Raw genomic sequence first — 19,307 nt, forward strand, 5'->3', positions numbered from 1 at the left:
TACGCGCGACAAATTAAGTTTGACAGCTAGCAAGGTTGAAGAAGGCACCGCGCTTGTGCTTGAGCTGAGCAAAAGTGCCTTTCTCTATAACCTTCCCATCTTCGACAAAGGCAATCATCTCGAGGTTTTTTATGGTGTTAAGTCGATGTGCTATCACAATTGTGGTTCTTCCAACCATGATTCGGTCCAGTGCTTCCTGCACAAGGTGCTCTGATTGCACATCAAGAGCACTTGTTGCCTCATCTAGCAATAGTATTGTAGGGTTCCTAAGTATTGCTCTTGCAATTGCTATTCTTTGCTTTTGCCCTCCTGATAGCTGCACTCCTCTTTCACCACATTCTGTCTCATATCCTTCTTTCAAGGCTCTGCACCCCAAAATTATAGTTTTAGACACAAGTACTATACATAAAACACATACATAAGTAAGGAGTTATAAACTTACGAGATGAATTCGTGAGCGTTGGCAGCTCTGGCAGCCTCTGCTACCTCATTTTCTGAAGCATCAAGTTTCCCAAACATTATGTTATCGCGGATGGTGCCTGAATATATCACTGGTTCTTGGCTAACAAGGGCAGTGTGCTTCCTATACCATTGAACATCTAGCTCCCTTATATCAACTCCATCTACCTTCACTGACCCCCTCTCAACATCATAAAACCTTTGTATCAGTCCAATGACAGTTGATTTACCGCACCCACTTTTCCCAACAAGTCCAATGCTTGTGCCTGCCTTGACCTCCAAGCTAAACTGCCGCAACACTAGGGTCTCTGGCCTGCTTGGATATGCAAAGTCAACTTTCCTCATTTCTATCTTGCCTGCTACTTTCTCTAACTTGATTCCACTAGTACCATCTTCATAGCCAACCTGAAAATAAAACATATTAACCAACAACCAATTGAATAGCAATGAAAATAAATTCTAGTAGTAATTTGTTGCTTACATTATGTGACCCTGGTATCAGTGAATGCCTGTCAAGAATCTCAAACACAGATGCAACTGCAGTAGCACCCTTGGCTAAATCAGAAGTCATACTCCCAGCTTCTGCTATAACCTTACCAGTACTAACCAATATGAAAAATGTTTTGAACACATCCCCAGCTGATATTTGTCCCATTTTGACTAGTTTACCACCATACCAAAAGTCCAATGCCCATGACATAAATGTTAAGCACTGAGCTGACCCCATTCCAATCCCAGCCAGCCATGCCTTCTTCCTTGCCTCTTTTCTCGGCGCCTCTTGAGCTTTGTCAAATATTTGTAGCACTTTCCCTACACTTCCAAATGAAGTCACAATTCTATGGTTATAGACAGCTTCTACTGCAATTTGGGTGCTATGGTTTTGTGCCTTGACAAAATTGGCTGAAAGGCTAGAGAGCAACACTTTCTTGGTGTAGAAGCAAAGAATTGTGAGTGGTTGGACCGCAATCATAACAAGTGCTAGCTTCCAAGCCACAATTAGTCCCAATATCATAGCAATTGTGACGGCTGAAGTGGTTTGGACCAACAAAGAGACCCTGTCTGCCACAAGCGACTTCACCATGGAAGCCTCATTGCTCAATCTTGAACACAATTGCCCGCTTGTGTTGTGCTCCTCATCAAACCAAGCTGTCTCAAAGGTCAAGATCTTTTGTAGCATTTTCAATCGGATTCTTTTAGTTAGCTGCTCACCCATATAAGCAAAATTGTAATGTTGCAAAAGATTCAATGTCATGGAGACCAAGGAAAGTGCAGAGAAAATCAATGAATATGTTCGAATTCTTGCACGCATTTCCTCATGGCTTTGCACAAAGAAAGCTGAAATCATGCCCCCCACAGTGAGGGCATAGATAGGTTGGACTGAGCCAAAGGCTATCGCCGAGAGGCTTCCAATTAGGCCTTGCTTCCATTCAGGGGAGTTTAAAGAGAGAAGGCGGTAGAAGGAAGTTGGGGGATGAGACAGTACTGCAGATTGTGGGGTCTCAATTGCTAGTGGTGATTTTGCAAACATTGCAGGGCTTGATCTTGCTGTGCTTAACCTGCCAGCACTACTTCTTGCAACCGAAGACAAGCGTGTATCAGAATTCTGGTCTTGGTCTACATTATCAAAGGTGCTGAACTGCCTCTGCATCTTTGCTAGCTTTGCATACTGCCCATTTTGACGGTTGATAAGGTCGTTGTGCGAACCTATTTCGATAATGCAACCTCCACTGACCACCGCAATGAGGTCAGCATTTCGAACTGTAGAAAGCTTGTGAGCTACCACCTGATCATGTTCATAGAAATTGTGAGATGATCAGATCAATAGAAAATAACGCACTAAGGTATATCTGTTTTCATTGTTACAATAGTTACCAATGTGGTTCTTCCCATGGAGGCTTGGTCAAGAGCATTTTGGACCAGTGTCTCTGACTCAGAATCAAGAGCACTTGTTGCTTCATCTAGTAAGAGAATTATAGGGTTCTTGATAATTGCTCTAGCAATGGCTATCCGCTGCTTTTGTCCCCCAGATAAAAGTGATCCTCGCTCTCCAATCTGTCAAATACCACTACATATGTTAAGAAGTATAGTACTTGTTCAACTATAGGGCAACATGAATTCTAACAGATATTGTTATGAAGACATCATCGTCGATAAATAATACCTTGGTTTCATACCCTTCAGGAAGCTGCCTTATGAAATTGTGAGCATTGGCAGCCATGGCTGCAGCTGTGACTTCATCCATATTGGCATCAAGCTTCCCAAACATGATATTTTCCTTTATTGATGTACCAAATAAGGCATGTTCTTGACTAACAAGTCCCATTTTCGATCTTATCCACTTCAATTGAAGTGTCTTTATATCGACACCATCAATCCGAACAACTCCACAATCTGCATCATAAAAGCGTTGCACCAATGCAATTGCTGTGGATTTGCCACTTCCACTGGCTCCAACTAGTGCAATTGTTTTCCCTGCTTCAACTTTGAGATTGAAATCTTTGAGGACAATGGAATCCGGACGAGAAGGGTATGTGAATCTGACATCTATGAATTCGAGTTCACCTCTAATGTTGTTCAACACAATTCCTTTTGTGTCTTCACCATCAATCAATGGTTTTCGGTCAATCCTATCAAATATGCGTGATGCAGCAATGGAAGCTTCTGTGAAGTGCCTCAAATCTGGAAGTGCCATTCCCAAGGATCTGTATCACATTAGTTCAGCAGATATTAATTGCTAAATATCATACCGATATGCTCACGTACATCAATCAATTAGAAAAACTGAATAGTGTATGTACTTTTTATAATGTATACATGCAAGTCCTAGCTAAATATCATGAAAATACTAGCCTTGCAATGAAAGGGTCAATTAGTCGCATCTACAGTTCTACACATAAACACTGTTCATGATTAGTACTAGAAATTCTTGTACACAGTGTGTAAGTAAACTGTGTAATCATAACCATTCATATTTTGATCAACCATGTATGTATATTAAAGTCAAAGATCTTAACCATTCACATGGTGTAGTGTATTTGCACACCGTGTATTGAAGATTATCCCGATTAGTACATTTATCAAACAATAACTGTTGTAATGTCCACTAGTTCATAAAACATAACTAAAATTGGATGACCTAAAAAGCAAAATGAGAGACTAAGAAGCACATACAGTCCACTCAATACGAAGGAGATGCCAGCAGCATAGATTCGACCACCACTTTCGCCTCTATACATCACCAAATGGCTACCATACCAAGCCAGAAATGCCCATATTGCAAATGACAGCCCTGTGCTTCCTACGGCAAGACCTTTTGCAATCCCTTGCTTGATCCCCAGCCTGCTTGTTCTCTCCAATATTGCTGAGTACCTCTCCACAATTGTCCTCTCAGCTGTGAATGAATAGACTGTTTTAATGGAGCTCAGAGCTTGCTCCACAATGGTGTTTGCTTTTCCATACTCCATGTATGACTGTTTAGACAAATAAAGAAGGTATTTTCCATAGATCATTCCCGGTATGATCAGGAGAAGTAGTGTTGGAAATGCGACTAAGGACAGTCTCCAAGACATGAAAGTGGAGAAAACAAGCCCTGAGACGAACACTGACGTGTGCATAAAAAATATCGGCACCTGATAAAGCATGAAGATGAAAAACAAAATTAACCCAGATATCTAAGTTATATATTTCCATTCAAAACTGCAGAAATTAACAAGTTTTTCTCCGTACCTATAATTTTAAGAAATATGTATATATGAATAAAATTAGATTACTGAATTGCCTTGTATATGTTAGCCTTATATTTTTTTTAGTAGGGAAGCGGAGTCAAGCTCCATTCAATATATCGATCAACGAGGTCACTGCATTGAGCTAGAAGGATTAAATCCCTCATAATACAAATCGACGACCACATCAAGTCTGCACAAAAAAGAGGTGCCTAAACACAAGACTCTAAAGCACATTACAAAGTGCTCTAAGCAACCAATGGCCAACAAAATTAAAGCCTAAAATGAACTGCAGAAAAAGTAAATCAAGAAAAACATCCCAAACCCTACCTTGTCCGAAAATGGAGTCACTGTTTTAATCATCTAGAGATAGTTGAATTTTCAATCCAATTTCTCATTTGCTCATAAAACTAATCAACAGGGTGAGCATTTTACTTGATCAAAATTGAAGAGAAAGATTAAATTGAACAGCTACCCCATTTGATGCTAGCTTTGATCGATTTTGCTTGGTGAGTTCTATACCTTTTCACTCAGAACTTCCTGTAAATGAGACGTATCTTTGGATATACTGTTGATCACCTCCGAAGTAGTTGCTTCCTGTGAATCGAAAAACCCAACTTCTTGTCTAAGAACAGCTTCCAAGTACTTGTAACGAATCTTCAGCACCTGCCTCTCGCTGGTTTTGCTCCAACAATAACCTTCTGCAACCGTTAAACCAGTCAATCAAGGATCTGGATCGATCTTATATAAGATATATTTCAAACTTAATTACGATTCCAACCCAGCTGGGTTCTTATATATGGATATCGATTTCCGTCTATATTTTAGAGGACTCTAGGGCTTTATTCGTTTTAGGGTTCCCCCACAGGGGGCTTTTTTCTTTTTCTTCTTTTTCCTCTTTTCATTATTATTGTTATACCTAATTTTGTTGTCAGATCGAAGCTGTCAGCGGATTAGAAACACACAGTGAACTGGGTTTTGTTCTTTAATTTTGCTCCGTATCGATCCGATCAAAAACATGTATAAACCCCCCAAATTTGTCCTTGGAAAGCAAAGCCAATGAAAAAGTGAGAAGGGTTTGAAATATTTACCCAAAAAAGCCACCAGCATTACTGCTAATCCCAAGTATACAAAGTATAAACTGCACTGTTCATCCAAACACAATGAAAAGAAGGAAAATGTGAGACATTAGTTAGTTAATTGGGTGAAAAGGAAAGCAGAAAACCAAGAAAACACTGACAGAGGAGTAAGAGCTAGTGAGTAACTCAAATGTTTGACTACATAAGACTGATGATGACCGTACCTTTTCAACCTCGTCCATCCAGTTCCCATGATTATTATTCTGTTGCATCTGATTCTGACCGTACCCCAAGTTGTTCATAAGACGGCTAGCAAAGAGCAGCAAACAGTTAGTAGACATGCCATCTCCGATAGCTCCGATGGTTCCGAAAACCATTAGCACAACATCAACCCAATCAGCATATCTGAAAATTGTGAATACTGAATCTGCGGACTTCTTCTTCTTCTCTTCTTTCTCATGCCTCTCATTCTTCCCTGGAGAATCCATTTTGCTTCTCAAACACTCTAGATAATTTGAAGAGGAAGAAGAAGAAGAAGATAGAAGAGAGTTGATGCATAAAACTTATTAGCGCGTTTCTGCTAGCTAGCTCAAAGAAATGAGATTGAAGTATGGCTTTTTATATATAGCGAGAAGCTAAGTGATGTAGGGTAGTGGTTTCTATGAAGCAACAATTATATATATTCGAGTGTCATGGTGATGGTGGTGGCTGTTACTTTCAACAGCATGAGAGCAAAGAGGTAACCTATATATTTTTGGATTAGACATAGTGCTTGTGGTCAATAAAGTTGACTGTGACCACTAGGGCAGTACTACTACTGGCCAATAAGGTTGCATCTGTTTTGTTTGTGTTGCTCCATCTTTTGCTCTTGAACGCATGTCGTTTATTGACCTCCTTTTGTTGGTCATTTTTAACCAACTATGCATTTTAGACATGGCTCTCATTGATTTAGTGGAAGGATGGACGACCCAATTTGACTTGGCTTTGCGGAAGCTCTCGATTCATCTCAATGGATCTCCTGGTTCAAAATCTTACCTTTTCGTTAGGATTGTTATAGTTCTATAGAACAGAAAAATACCTAAAAAAAAAGTTCGTAACACCAGTCTCAAAACAACTAAACAAACCATAAAGAATAGCACGCCTCTCAGGCATTCAGGGATCAGAGAAGATATCGAAACTAATAACAACAACACCTTTTATGAGTGAATTCATATCAATATGCCTTGGTGTATAGTACATGACAATCACATTCACGTGTATGTGAATAAATGGACTAATTTAACGGAATGAACATTAACTTACATATCATGTTTCATTTTTCTTTTCTTTTTCCCGTCTGGTATAGATCTTCCCCTAGCTAGCTATACAAGCATATGATCATGTCATTCCACTATATGCATCGTTAATTGATGCATAGTAATTAAAGTTTATATAATTTGTTAAGCAAACTCAACACTAATACTAAAACATATATATGGCTTCAAATCTCAAAAGCTAACTCTTCTGTTCTCTGTTCTCTTTGTACTTAGTTTAGTTAGAAATCAATCGACATTAGTTGTGTGGTGACATGTAAATGATTTTGGTTTCGATCCTCTTTCATTTATATAAGTAGTGACTCGCATATGACATGCAATAATACAAATGTGGCTAGCTATTTATGATTCATTATATGTATAAACAATCAAACTAGTGTTGGATCATCAGATAGGCCCCGTCATAATTTTATATCATAGCCAACTAATTAATATGTTTGTTTCCTATAATTGTAATATAAATCAGATCTCCCTGCCGTCCAATCGTCCATGCATCCTCCACCTCTTTTGTCCTCATCCCAGTTTAGGAAATGAAGTGAAAAAGCAATTTACTCGACCTGGAAGGCTGGAACAATTCCCTTTCCAGCAAAAGAAATAACAAAGGAACATTTTCGTCTTTTTAATCCTCTAAAAATACAGTGGAACATCAATAATCGATATTTGGAGCAAAGCAAAATAACTCGTTCTGATATTCCATCTATCTTCTTTCATCATGATCAACTATTGACGGTCTGCGTTTTGGAAAGTACGTTGTGATCTTACTAATAATTTACATTGATGCTTGGTCATATATATTTGCTCAAAATTGCAGCAGTTCTCCTGCGTATATGAGTATATCATGTACATGAATCAATTATAGATTCTGTGAAGAAAGAAATAAGTTTCTTTTTGTGCTGAAGAATCAATTATATTAGATTTTATGACGATCTGATTCTTCGTACCTAGGAAAAAGGAAGAATCTCGATCGTAACCGTAGCAAGCTCTCAAATAATCAAGAATCCAACAGAAAAATAGAAAAAAAAAGATCTTCCCAGATTGACATTTGCTGTATACTATTCAACAGCAAAGATATGCAACATATATAATCATGTTGCCCTAATCTAGTTTAGTCTTACAAAAATATATCACCGAATGACTAAAAGCTGTTAAGCAGGAGGGGGTTTGCTTCTTCCCTAAGATTAGCTAGCAAGATTTGAGCCTAACATGTTTGCTTCATTAGCGGTACACACACTCTGAAGCATGACATGTTCCACATATCTTGTGTACAGAATTAAGTATAATATGGTTCATTTGATCGGTGGAATTTGAGAACTCGAACTTAATTAACTTGTGAAACGATTCTTAGTAACTATAGCTATATCGAATATATATGAGAAGTTCTGGAAGTTCAGGCAAGTGCGCATTTTGCCCTAACAGTATGAGAAGCCACTACTGTAACCAAAATCACATTTTCAACGAGATGCTAATGAAGTACGCATTAAACAATAATGAAATATTTCTCATCAAGCTCGACCTTGCATAGATCGACGGTCCCGGATTTTCCTGCGCAAACTAAGGTTGTATTGTAGTAATAATATATAGGGCGAATAACTAAGTAACAAATGGATATTCGTGATGAGACAATGAGACTTGTGCTAATTAAGTTCATGATTAATTAGTGGACTAAGTAAACAATCATATTTGTGAGACAATGTGGAGGTATATATCATCTTCTTGCCCCCACCCTCTGCAACAACACTATCAAAGATAGACGGTGATCGATTGCGATTAACCACTACAAGAATCGAACCCATATCAACTTTTAAAAGCTCATTTCTCTAAACCTTTTGATTTCAATATGGTTAATCGTATAATATCAAGACGTTTATGTTAAGAAGCATAAGAACAATGTGGCCTAATTGAAGTTTAACAATTAATGGTTTTCTACTAGAGCTAGTAGGCCTAGCTTCCACGATTAAAAAGGGTTTAAGTACTTCTATAATATTATAACTAATTAATGAGCAAAGTAAATTCATTATTCCCTGCTTTTGAGGCAAACCCTAATGAGAATGTCCGGGGCTCTGATCGAGCTAATAAAAGTGAAACACAGAATGGAAAGGTCACAGTCGTATCTGGCTATCTGCATTGCGATGTATATATTAGTGGTAATGCGTTTGTTAAAAGTTCATCGTAGACATTAGCAGTTCTTATAATGTGTAATAACACCATGTGATTTTTCAAGCAAGTTTGGTACAAAATCAGTTTCTGCTTGAGTGCTTGTGCTTTGGTTTAAGAAACAACAAATAATATTCTAACAAAGATTAAATATGAACGATCTCAAAGGGGACATCCGATAAAATTAGAACGACACAGAGATCATCAAACATAAACGTGAGTCCTCAAAATAATTAGATCATGATCAACACAAGTGACAAGTAACAACCAATTACTGACAGCAAAATTTCACAATACGCCACGATTAGGAACATGAAAGTTAGAGGTTAAGCTAATTAAAAAGTGGGGATTAAGAAAAGAGATTGGTCCTGCGCTCTTTAATCTGAGTCCGCAAGTTTTTTTTTTTGGTCGGGATTGTTCACTGATTATAATCAGTAAAGAAAAAGTAGGCTAAAGATTAGGACTTGAAAATATGTCCACGAACTCAAGATTGATAGAGAAATCATCATGAACATGACGACCCAGAAATAAAAAGAAGTATGCAAACATGACGAAGGCGCATCAAGAAAGGGGATATAGAGGCTCCCTTACTTTCACTTTCATAGCGAAAGTGAAGCCTTTTCATCACATCAAGTATAAACAAAGATCGTGGCACTCCTTTTTAGCTAGATTCATGATATTCTCTGTAACAGAGAAGATAATCCATTTGGTTAATTAAATTTGTAAAGGAAAGCTATATGTAAAGGGAGGTAAAGTGCTTCTAGCAAAGAGATGGTTCAGAGATATGAACCTCATACGGGCCCAAGTAAATTTTCAATGTGAATATTGAAGTCACAAAAGCTTGTTTAGAGTCCAAGTTACCTTTCCTTAGTTTGTCACAATGAATGCTTGCTCGTTTTATACAAATCTCATGCTTTTGTTTCCTCCCTCACACTAATGTTACAACATAATGGCATCAACCAGCTTAACTGCTTTGCCAATATCCAAGAGAGCCTGTACCTTGCATAATTTCAGCACAAAGCTCTCATAATGTATTCAAGAAGCTAATCCTGCGAGTTCAGATGAGATTCGTCACCAGCTGTTGTCATTACTGCAACAGTGAAGTCCTATGTAGACATGTTTGTTGAACCGGCTCTTCCACCACTAAGAAAGTTGAAAACCTGCTTCAGATTCCCTCTTGATGGCCTAGCATTTACTACATATTTGCAGACAGTAATGAGTCTTCTCCGCATTTCCAACTTAGTAATGCATGTCTCACTGAAGAAGTTTCCCCCATCGAAGGTTCCTATGAAAAGAAGGAGGTTTGGAATTATACTCTAGCAACAAAATAGCAGGATAGCAATCACAACACTAAAACTAAATGGTTCCTACCCCTTAAAAAGTTGCATTAGTCCATGGTTAGAAGCCACAGAAAAAGATATGCGTATAACTGGCATGCACAAAGGAGGAAGTTGCATAAGCAAAACGCCTCTTTGCACTTATGTACAAAGGAGATATGTTTGACATGTATAATCGTCACTGCAGTTATGTGCTGCTGCTCCTATTAATCTTCCACGAAATCGTGACAATATAAATACATGCAGACAAAGCACAAAGAGAAAATGGAAGGAAATAACCAATAAAAAGTACAAGGTATACCTTCATCATCAAATAAGGCTGTCAAGATTGCCAGACAGACGCATACGCTGATATCTTCGCCTAGAAACAAAGAATAGAACAAATTAGCTTACATTAATTCTATTAGCTTACATTACTCGAAATGTTATTCAAAGTGATAGTCAACTGCTGGGAAGTTTTTACCATTATCACAACAAATTAGAAGCGTCTTCCCTTGGCTGAGGTTCCACTTTGCAAAGTTCACTGCAGAAGGGAGATTATTTAACAAGGAGAAGCGATCAAACTTTGATGTCTGCCAAGAAACTCAGAGTTAGTGGACTATTACACTGTGACAAATTAGGTAATAGAAGGCGTGTCCTCTTATTTTTATAGACTCACCAGCATCGGAAGATGTAAATATGCTTTAGGATCAGCAGAGATAGACTCCTTATCACAGTTTAATATGCAGTCAACTTTAGATACTCCGGCTAAACAAATAAGGAAAAAACAAAAGGTCAGTAAGACGCATGAAGAACAAAAAAGAAAAATTCAATATATACTTGGATAAAGCTGCAGATGTAAGATATGTGAACTAGTAACAGAAGACCAATATGAGATGATATACGAACATATGACAAGAATGTCCTAGAATGAAGGGTCTAGTTGTAGGGACTTGAGTGTTTTATTTTGGATGCTAGCAAACAATATGAGTTCATAATGCGGCATACCATTTTGAGATGTGCCTACAGCAAGGTTAGTCGAACCAAGCCAAGATATAACAGAATCTTCATCAGACGAATTTCGATTGATATTCATGTTTGCAATATCCGTAGCTAACTGTGACTCATCATTATTCAAACAATGATCAGGTCTCGGTACCAAATTTGGGGCCTTAACAGTGACCTGAGGAGCATCCTGTCCCCTTCGAGCACGAGACACTCTATCCTTCTCAACTATATCAGCCACCATCTGATTACACATTTCAGGCCCTGCATTTATAATATCATAGGCACGATTCCAGAAAAGACTAGGTGTTAAACCTCTTGCCCAACTTTCTTCATCATCACCAGCTCCCGGTATATAATTCCAGCTAAATTCTGAACTAGTCCTGCATTGCACAACACCACTAGGGGATGAGGCCGAGACAAGAATGATAGGTGTGAAATCCCAGGACTCATGGTCTGGAACTTCATTCAACCATATTACAGTTTTCTGTGATATCCATAAAGGGCGTAAAGGCTTTTTCAAACAAGAAGCAAGAGAGCTAATATCAGCCCCACTCGCATCCAACTGTTGAGTCCATTCTTCTAATCGCTTCTCAATAGAAGCTCTCTCTGTTCCGGAAACCCAAAGCGGAAGATGCAAGGAACAATCCCAATCAACAGGCATCTGTCTTGTATCAACAGAATGTTTATCACAAGCACTCGACTCCTAAACAGAAAAATTAGAACAAAAAGTCACAATCTTGACAACCATATAACTTAGACAACAATGGTGAATCAAACATGTTCTTATATCTAATCTCAAAGATGCAGAGCAAATTCACCCATTCAATCACACAATTCAATCAAACTAGTACAAGTTTTAAATTTGACTAAAAACCACATACATTAATGTGAGCTTTCCCTTACAAACAGAACACAGTGGTAAGCAAGTCATGATAATTAGTCTTGACAAACACATAACTTGAGCAAGTTCACAAGAAAATTGCTCAAAAACGCAGACCCAATTCATCACACTTAAATCTCAATTAAATTTGATAAAGACTAAAACTTGTGCTTTTCTAAACTCACCCCAAGAGCAATCTGCCGCATTCTTTCCCTATGGTTATGAATCGAACGGTTCAAAACACAAGCCCAAATCGGAATCGTCTTCGACATGCTGTCCGGGAACCGCTTCCCTCTCCGAGTTGCATCCACAATGAAACACCCGCCCTTCTGTCCTACCCAATTCATCACCAAATCAAAACCCAACAAGAGAAAACAGAGCAAGTAAAAAGCAGAGCACTCTGTACCTGCGAGCTGAGCGACGTGGAGGTTGAGGCGGGAGGTGTTGAAGGACCAGTTGTTGTTGTGGCCGTCGGTGGACTTGAAGTAACACGTGGCGTGGAACGTTGGGGAGTACCAGAGGCCACATCGGAGGTTGGCGAGGAGAGGGAGGTCGGGCCAGAGCTGGAAAATCTCGCCGACGAAAACAGAGTCGTCGTAGATGGATCTCAGCGCGTTATAGAGGGTATTGTCCCTGCGCTTTATGCTTCTGGCGGCTCTGTATATGCTCAGCTGATGAGTATTCTCGTCATCTTCCATGAGAAACTAGTTCTGTTTTTCTGGTCGGTACTTTTTCGCCGGAAAAGGTTTGGTTTGTGATTTTGCGGCGGGGACAGTGAAACTGGGAACTTAACTAGAAGGGGGACACATGTGGTCCACACACAAATACGTAAGATTTGTACTTATTTTCCTAGTCTTATCAGAGCTGAAAGAGAAGAATCAGAACTAAAAGACGTTATTACCCTCATGATCCGACGTATGTACAGATACGTACCACGGTACCCGGACGCGTTTCCGACCGTTTTATTCCGATTTCTGCCACATCAGCGCGTAGGCCTTTCAGTTTAAGAATTTGTGTCCGGAAACGTCAGAAAACGGCCGAAAACTCTCCGATACGTTTGGAAACGTAGCCGTCAATAAATTGGTTCATGGGGGTAATAATGACTTTTTACCTTGGTGTGTATTATACTTCTCTAGGCAAATCACAGCGTTGCTTCACCAGTCTCGCCAGTTCCCCTCTTCTTCTCACTAGCTCATCCAATGCCGAATTTCTGAGCCCAGCTCGAAGAAATCGAATCCCTAATTTCCTTAGGTACCAAATCAAATAAGAACAGTCCTCCGACGATCATGGTTTGATTCAAATTTCAATGAACTTTTTTTTTGCTTGAGCTGATGTGATTGCTGACATGTTTTGATTGTTTATGGCCGATTCGGTGTTTTCGCAGTGGATGATGTGAAGTTGGTTTTGGACTCATTAGTTAGACTCATCTCAAATACGATAATGAAGGTAACTTGCTTACCATTCAGTGGGATTTGATTTACTATAGAACTTGGCATTTTTCATGGTATATTAAGCTGTTGATTTCTTATTTGCTCTTCCCCTTATTATGTTTCATGTGTTATATCACTTATATGTAGATGTGTGAAGTTGTTGCAGACAAAGATAGTAACAGATGGACCAATTGGTTCTCCTATGTTCTCTAGGTAAGTCTAAGTCAAGCGAAGGAAGTGTTTTGTACCGTTCGTGCTTGTGTTATTAGTTGTACACTTCCAGCAATGTCAAATTCATGTGAAAGTTGCAGGTTATATTCTGCATTATTGGCACTCTTCATCAGGTCCCTTCACTTGAAGCAGGATATCATTTCCTTCTTTGAGGTTTGTACTTCTTAGTATTTTGTCTTGTATTCATGTGCTCTTTTTGTCTCTACTCATTTTCTCCCAACTTTAAGCAATTTCAGTTGATAGTTGGTACTGGATTAAGTGAAACGCATCTGCTCATATTAGTTACTAAAAGAAAATGAGTGCTTCTACATTTTTGTTTTGTCTGAAAAGTTGAAGCCCAGTATGTGTAGGAAGTTCTTTGTGTGTGTGTGGGGTTACTGATAATTGATCATATAATTGGCTGCTTTGTAGCAGCACCTTATCTGCTTTTCTCTTTGGTTTGAGTTTTGGGGTTCTTGAATACTTCAAACCTTCTTTGCAGGTGCATATCACCCGAGGTGACTACGATGGAAAGGCTGTGATCATCTCATGGCTTACAGCTGATGAGCCTGGGACAAGTAGTCAAGTACAGTGCAATATGGCACATCAGAGAAGAAGTAGTTTTCTGCAGAGGGGACTATAACAGACTACACTTTCTATGAATACAAATCTGGATACGTCCACTACCGTCATGTTGATGGCTTAGAGGTATATATGTTCATTTTGTGAAGTAGTGCCTTATTTAAGTATGATTTTCATTTATGGCTTAATATTTCTTTGAGATATGTTGATACAAGATATGTTGTATTGTTAGATTTCATAAATATCATCGTACTCCGACTTGCCAAATTAATTTTCACCAGGCGTTCTAAATTTTGTATGTTCTTACATATCCATAAAGCAACAGTTATTCCTTGTTTACATATCAACCATGGATTTGGTCTGCTAGAAATCATGAAATTGATTACATGCCCTATCTGGTATATCAAGAGAACTGTCTGAGTTATTTTTTCAATCTTGCTTGTTAGTTGAAAGTGTTCTTGAATACACCATTTGCTTTTCTGATTCAGATATAACATCCTACTAAAGTTAGGGGAACATAAAGAAGAAGAACGTTCAAATTAAGTTGAAATCCACACAACCTCACCACAGCCAATACAACTAGACAGAGTTTACATTTGATGAAGATTATCTTCGCTTTTTGAATGGTGTTTGAGAAGACTAAAGATCATCGATATATAAAAGATGAATATTCAGGCATTGTTAGCAATCGCTATCAAATGATACTAATCTCTGTTGGCTTTTAAGTGTTTCTGGTTTTTGCAGTCTTGAGTACTCCTGTTTTGACAGCTGATGCTGGATTGATGGCCTTTCGTATTTTGAAGATGTTCCAAGCAGTGTTAGCACAATGCCCCACCGTTGCAAATGCATGCTCAGTTGCTTCTCCTGCACTTTCCCCATACCTAGTGCTCAACAATAGCAATTCAAGCCACAAATCAGAACACAAATCCATCAAAAATAACACATGTGTTAGGAAGAATAGTGGTTAGTTGTACATGCCCTGGAGTCACCAAATTCTCACACCAAATAATGTGCTATATTACCTGTTGCTGACCATTCTAGTTGTTGCAGCAGAGGTAGCCGAAAGGGCTTGTTGTTCAGCAACTTCAGCAGCATCTAAAATCTTGTCTGCACATTTGAGTATGGTACATGTCAACATTTGAACTGCTATATGATACTTTTTTCTGTAGAGGAATGAGATATGATGAATCTGAGTACTTACTGATAGCATCAAGTGAAGCCAAGAGGACTTGTCCTGGAACCATGTTTAGAAATGCCTTCCCTGCTTGGGATTTAACCACTGGTGTCATCACTGATCCGGTCACGAGACCAACTCCATCAAGCATAGACTTGCTCAACTTTGATGTCATCTTTGACAACCTTCTGGCACTGAAATTAGCAGTAGGAGAAAAGCTTAAAACCCTGCTCAATCATGCTCACAAGTTATTCCATGTAAATTGTTTTCAGTTCGGGACTCTACCGTTTCAAGCTCTTGTTCATCCCACTCTTGTTTGTGGCATTAGAATGTTTGCCATGGCTTTCTTGTTTCGCATACCTTTTCTCCTCAACTGGACGAGCCAATGTCGTTTCCCCACCTTTATGGAGCTGTTTATCAATAAGATTACATAAGGTTTCTGGTTTCTGTTCTGTGTTTTTACCCACTTAACCAATTTGTTCTATGTTTAACAAAAGGCTAATAAATCATTTCTGAGTGAAGTCAGTGGAGAAAACAACTAAATTTTGATTTGAAGGTAAAAACGCAGGGACAGAATTAGCTATAGGGGTAAACCAAAAAGAACCTCCTCATGCATGATTTAGATTTCATGAAGATAAACATGTACCATACTAGTATATATGATAATTTTAGAGCTCTAAGGCGCCAGAATAAAAGTTCATAACAGACCTGATTGGCATAAGCATTGCTACACATGAAGATTCCCCTGACAATCTGACCAGTCCCTCCTGCAATTGCCTTGGCCAACACATTGTTATAGTCCTCAATCCTCGGAGCATACTCCTTCCAATCAACACCCTTAATATTCTTCGTAGCGCTACTATTTGAAGTGATCGTAAAGCACGAGTATTCCTTCAAAAACGAGTCCAGAAATCCCAAGTGACTCGCATACTGCTCCGGAAAAGTTACACCGTAGCTCAGAGGATCACCATCTCTCATGGGAATAGAGAAGAGGTAGTTCAAATCATCTATCTTCACTACTGGCTCGTCTTTCGTCAAGGGCCACTGGAGTTCTTCACCGACTTTGATAATGGTGGCCAGAGAAATGTTTTCGTCGAAGATGTTCTCGAGTATGAACTCGCCGACGGCTAGCTCTAGGGCTTCTCCTTCTTCCATGATGTGAACTCTGCATCCTGGGATTTGCAGGAGGATTTGTTGCTGGATGTTTTTGCTGGGGGGTTCTTGGTATTGCAGAGGCTGAGTACCAGTTTGATCATACTGAGATGTACTGGTGGCAGCTTTGGATTTGGATTTGGAACTGGAACAACTGAAGCAACCCATAGCTGTTGTAGCTTTCTTTGTTGTGAAGGAAACTGTGTTTGTCTTTGTGTGTGGAGAAGATGGGGAAAGTTGAAGCTACCTTTGTAGGGAGATTGATTCTTTTGAATAACTTTATTCTATTCCTCCTGGCTACAAAAATAATTTGGCTTTCGGTGGAAGGGGAGATATAGGGTGTGACAGACTGTCTATGATGGATGATAAACAGTAGAGCAGAGAACAAAGCAAGGTTGAAGTTTGCTAAAGGAGTTTTTGAAGTGTGAAATCAAATCATTCGAAGTGTTGGATTTTCATTCTATCTGATATGATCTCAGCTTTATGGGTACACACTGATGTGATGCTCTGCTTGGAATCATGTGGGTTAAGCTGTGAAGACACACCCAGCCTTTCTTGATTTTGAAAGCCCTTAATCCCTGAATGATCTATGCGCTGTCTTGCCACGTAGTGATCGATGATCAAATTGTTGGCCGACATGTTAATTACGTGTGTATGTCATTATAAGTGAAGTTATGCTGATGTGGTATTTAAGGAAGTTAAAAGAAAGTTACATGAGGACTAAATTGTTAAAACCCTTAAAATGTAAAGAGTGACCAGTATTTTGTCCAATAGAATACGACTCAAGTTTATGATTTTGAGAGCTTATGGTTTGGTTGTAACAATGTATCTCCATTTTAAACTTTTAGTTGTGTCAAGTCTTTGATAAATCCTGCAGTACTAGTAACTATCGTTCATGGTCATTAAGTTTTTACCCAAATATTTTCTTGACTTCATTTTTATAAAGAAGTCAGCAACATAAATTAATGTATAACGTTTCCTTTTCTTCTTAGGAATTTTGTTAAAGAAGTCTAGGCACCATAAATTTATGGATAATATCAATTCATAATGTTTCCTTTTCTTGTTAGGGAACAGATAACTTTCCTTTTTCCTCTGCTCACTGGGATTAATCATGCGTCGATCTCCAAGTATTACTACATTTGCAGAGTCCCTTGTTCCTCTATAAAACCAAACAATCCCAGTATTAGTAAATTCACTGAAACTTGAGAGCTAAGAGAATTCTCTGTCATGGCTTCGGTAGATTCTGTGCTTGTAGTTTTCATTCTAATGGTTCTCTTGCTCATCATAAATAGTTTCCAAGATAAAATCACCAAGCCTGGACTCGCCGTGGCCATAGATATAGTTGCAAGTATACTCATGCTAGTAGTTCTTGCAATGCTCCGCACCATTATGCTTGATTCCATCTATTCGCCGAGGATCATCACAGTCATCTACATTGGACTTTGTTTCACAGCAGTACTTAATGTATCTAACATCTTCATCATCGGCTTCAACATCGTTGCCTATTGTTTGAGGAGGAGGATGAGACTGATGCAACAAGAGCTATACTGCAGAGTGGAATTTCCTTTTAGGAGGCCTGAAGGTTATGTGATTTTGAGCTATCAAATGGACTTGGAAATGGGGTTTTGCGACGGCGAGTGTGCCATTTGCTTGATGGAGTTTGAGGAAGAAGACGAGTGTGCTTTGCTACATAAATGTGACCACATATTTCATCATCTGTGCCTGCATAAGTGGTTAGCTATCTCCAGCCGATGTCCAACTTGTCGTCAAAGTACCAAAAATTGTACAAAAAAAGAGGAACATGTGATGTAGCTACTAGTTGAGATATACTAATAAACAGTAAATTGGTCCCAAGTGAAATCGTTTCATTTCTTCACCCCTCTGTAACACTGTGATTAACTGATTATGTACATCTTTTAGATATGAAATCCCCTCTCGTTCAATATTAATCGATAGGCTTTATGTCCCTCTTGTTGTACCTTCCAACCTAACGGGGTTTCACCCGTTTTCATAAAAATAAATTTGATCCAAATCAAACTTCATTTCCTCTTTGGATTGGTAGAATCCTTTTCCATATTGATTTCCACTAAAATGTGTCTTTTACTTATCTGTAGTGGAACTGGATTACTAGAATACGCTTGTACTCTCCTTTTGATCTTTGATTTTCTTGGCTCAATTGGATTACTAAATCAGGCTTCAAAGTATGAATCCCTCTCTGATATAAATCAAAGGATAACAAGGCTAGTAGTCCATAATTTTGACACTTGAGAACCCTGTCATATGGATCTCCTGTTTTATCCTCTCATGTTAATAAATCTCTGTCTAATACTCCTCAACATCTTAAGTGCTAAACTTAAACATGAAATTTCCCTTGCCTTAGAAATAGTCATCTGTATATTCAATATACTAGGTGCCATGATAACATACACCTTTATTCTTCTTGACAGTTCCCTTGATCATAATAGTCCCGTCGACACTATTCCGATCGTCCTCCGCATTATTGTGTTTGGCTTCCCTGTGTTACTTCAAGTATTTATCTTATTACTCACGGTAAGAATGTACTGTCCAGGGATTATCACAGGAATGCAACATCTACAGAATAAAGTGACCTTTTTTCTGGTGAGAATCGGCGCGAAGAGGCCTAAAGGTCATGTGATATTCAGTTACCGAAGGGATGAAGAAATCGGGTTTTGCAGCAGCGAGTGTTCTATTTGCTTGATGGAGTACAAGGAAAAGGAGAAGTGTGCATTGCTAGATAAATGTGGACACACATTTCACCATATGTGCCTGCATATGTGTTTGAATGAATCTACCCGTTGTCCACTTTG

At 38.8% G+C, this 19,307-nt stretch overlaps 3 protein-coding genes across 3 annotated transcripts; all 3 read right to left on the reverse strand.

The window, feature by feature from the left end:
* Positions 1 to 13: 13 nt before the first annotated feature.
* LOC101303852 (putative ABC transporter B family member 8-like) lies at positions 14 to 5,748 on the reverse strand. The gene is made up of 9 exons (XM_004288843.1): positions 5,485 to 5,748; positions 5,273 to 5,327; positions 4,704 to 4,882; positions 3,631 to 4,088; positions 2,621 to 3,161; positions 2,332 to 2,511; positions 941 to 2,242; positions 443 to 864; positions 14 to 365 (listed from the first exon to the last, which is right to left on the reverse strand). The coding sequence occupies exons 1-9, from the start codon at positions 5,746 to 5,748 to the stop codon at positions 14 to 16; spliced, it is 3,753 nt and encodes a 1,250-aa protein (XP_004288891.1).
* A 4,135-nt stretch (positions 5,749 to 9,883) lies between these two features.
* On the reverse strand, positions 9,884 to 12,749 carry LOC101295160 (uncharacterized protein C3F10.06c-like). Its single transcript, XM_004287423.1, has 8 exons — positions 12,338 to 12,749; positions 12,117 to 12,265; positions 11,052 to 11,754; positions 10,723 to 10,811; positions 10,528 to 10,636; positions 10,366 to 10,425; positions 10,099 to 10,156; positions 9,884 to 10,012 (listed from the first exon to the last, which is right to left on the reverse strand). Exons 1-8 carry the CDS (start codon positions 12,627 to 12,629, stop codon positions 9,982 to 9,984), a joined length of 1,491 nt encoding a protein of 496 aa, XP_004287471.1. The 5' UTR covers positions 12,630 to 12,749; the 3' UTR covers positions 9,884 to 9,981.
* Positions 12,750 to 14,375: 1,626 nt separating this feature from the next.
* Positions 14,376 to 16,971, reverse strand: LOC101295447. Its single transcript, XM_004287424.1, has 5 exons — positions 16,036 to 16,971; positions 15,613 to 15,737; positions 15,355 to 15,521; positions 15,176 to 15,260; positions 14,376 to 15,034 (listed from the first exon to the last, which is right to left on the reverse strand). Exons 1-5 carry the CDS (start codon positions 16,645 to 16,647, stop codon positions 14,875 to 14,877), a joined length of 1,149 nt encoding a protein of 382 aa, XP_004287472.1. The 5' UTR covers positions 16,648 to 16,971; the 3' UTR covers positions 14,376 to 14,874.
* Between the last annotated feature and the right edge of the window lie 2,336 nt (positions 16,972 to 19,307).

The sequence above is a fragment of the Fragaria vesca genome, linkage group LG1 (assembly GCF_000184155.1).
Source record: "Fragaria vesca subsp. vesca linkage group LG1, FraVesHawaii_1.0, whole genome shotgun sequence".
NCBI classification, from domain to species: Eukaryota; Viridiplantae; Streptophyta; class Magnoliopsida; order Rosales; family Rosaceae; genus Fragaria; species Fragaria vesca.

Coding starts and splice junctions, on each gene's coding strand:
- LOC101303852 (XM_004288843.1), bottom strand. CDS start 5,748: ATGGATTCTCCAGGGAAGAATGAGAGGCATGAGAAAGAAGAGAAGAAG. Junction 4,883..5,272: donor AATGCTGGTGGCTTTTTTGG/GTAAATATTTCA, acceptor TAACGGTTGCAG/AAGGTTATTGTTGGAGCAAA. Junction 3,162..3,630: donor TCCTTCGTATTGAGTGGACT/GTATGTGCTTCT, acceptor AATGTGATACAG/ATCCTTGGGAATGGCACTTC.
- LOC101295160 (XM_004287423.1), bottom strand. CDS start 12,629: ATGGAAGATGACGAGAATACTCATCAGCTGAGCATATACAGAGCCGCC. Junction 10,426..10,527: donor TCTAATTTGTTGTGATAATG/GTAAAAACTTCC, acceptor CTTTGTTTCTAG/GCGAAGATATCAGCGTATGC. Junction 10,013..10,098: donor CTAATGCAACTTTTTAAGGG/GTAGGAACCATT, acceptor TTCTTTTCATAG/GAACCTTCGATGGGGGAAAC.
- LOC101295447 (XM_004287424.1), bottom strand. CDS start 16,647: ATGGGTTGCTTCAGTTGTTCCAGTTCCAAATCCAAATCCAAAGCTGCC. Junction 15,261..15,354: donor GGCTTCACTTGATGCTATCA/GTAAGTACTCAG, acceptor TCAAATGTGCAG/ACAAGATTTTAGATGCTGCT. Junction 15,035..15,175: donor ACTAGAATGGTCAGCAACAG/GTAATATAGCAC, acceptor GTTGAGCACTAG/GTATGGGGAAAGTGCAGGAG.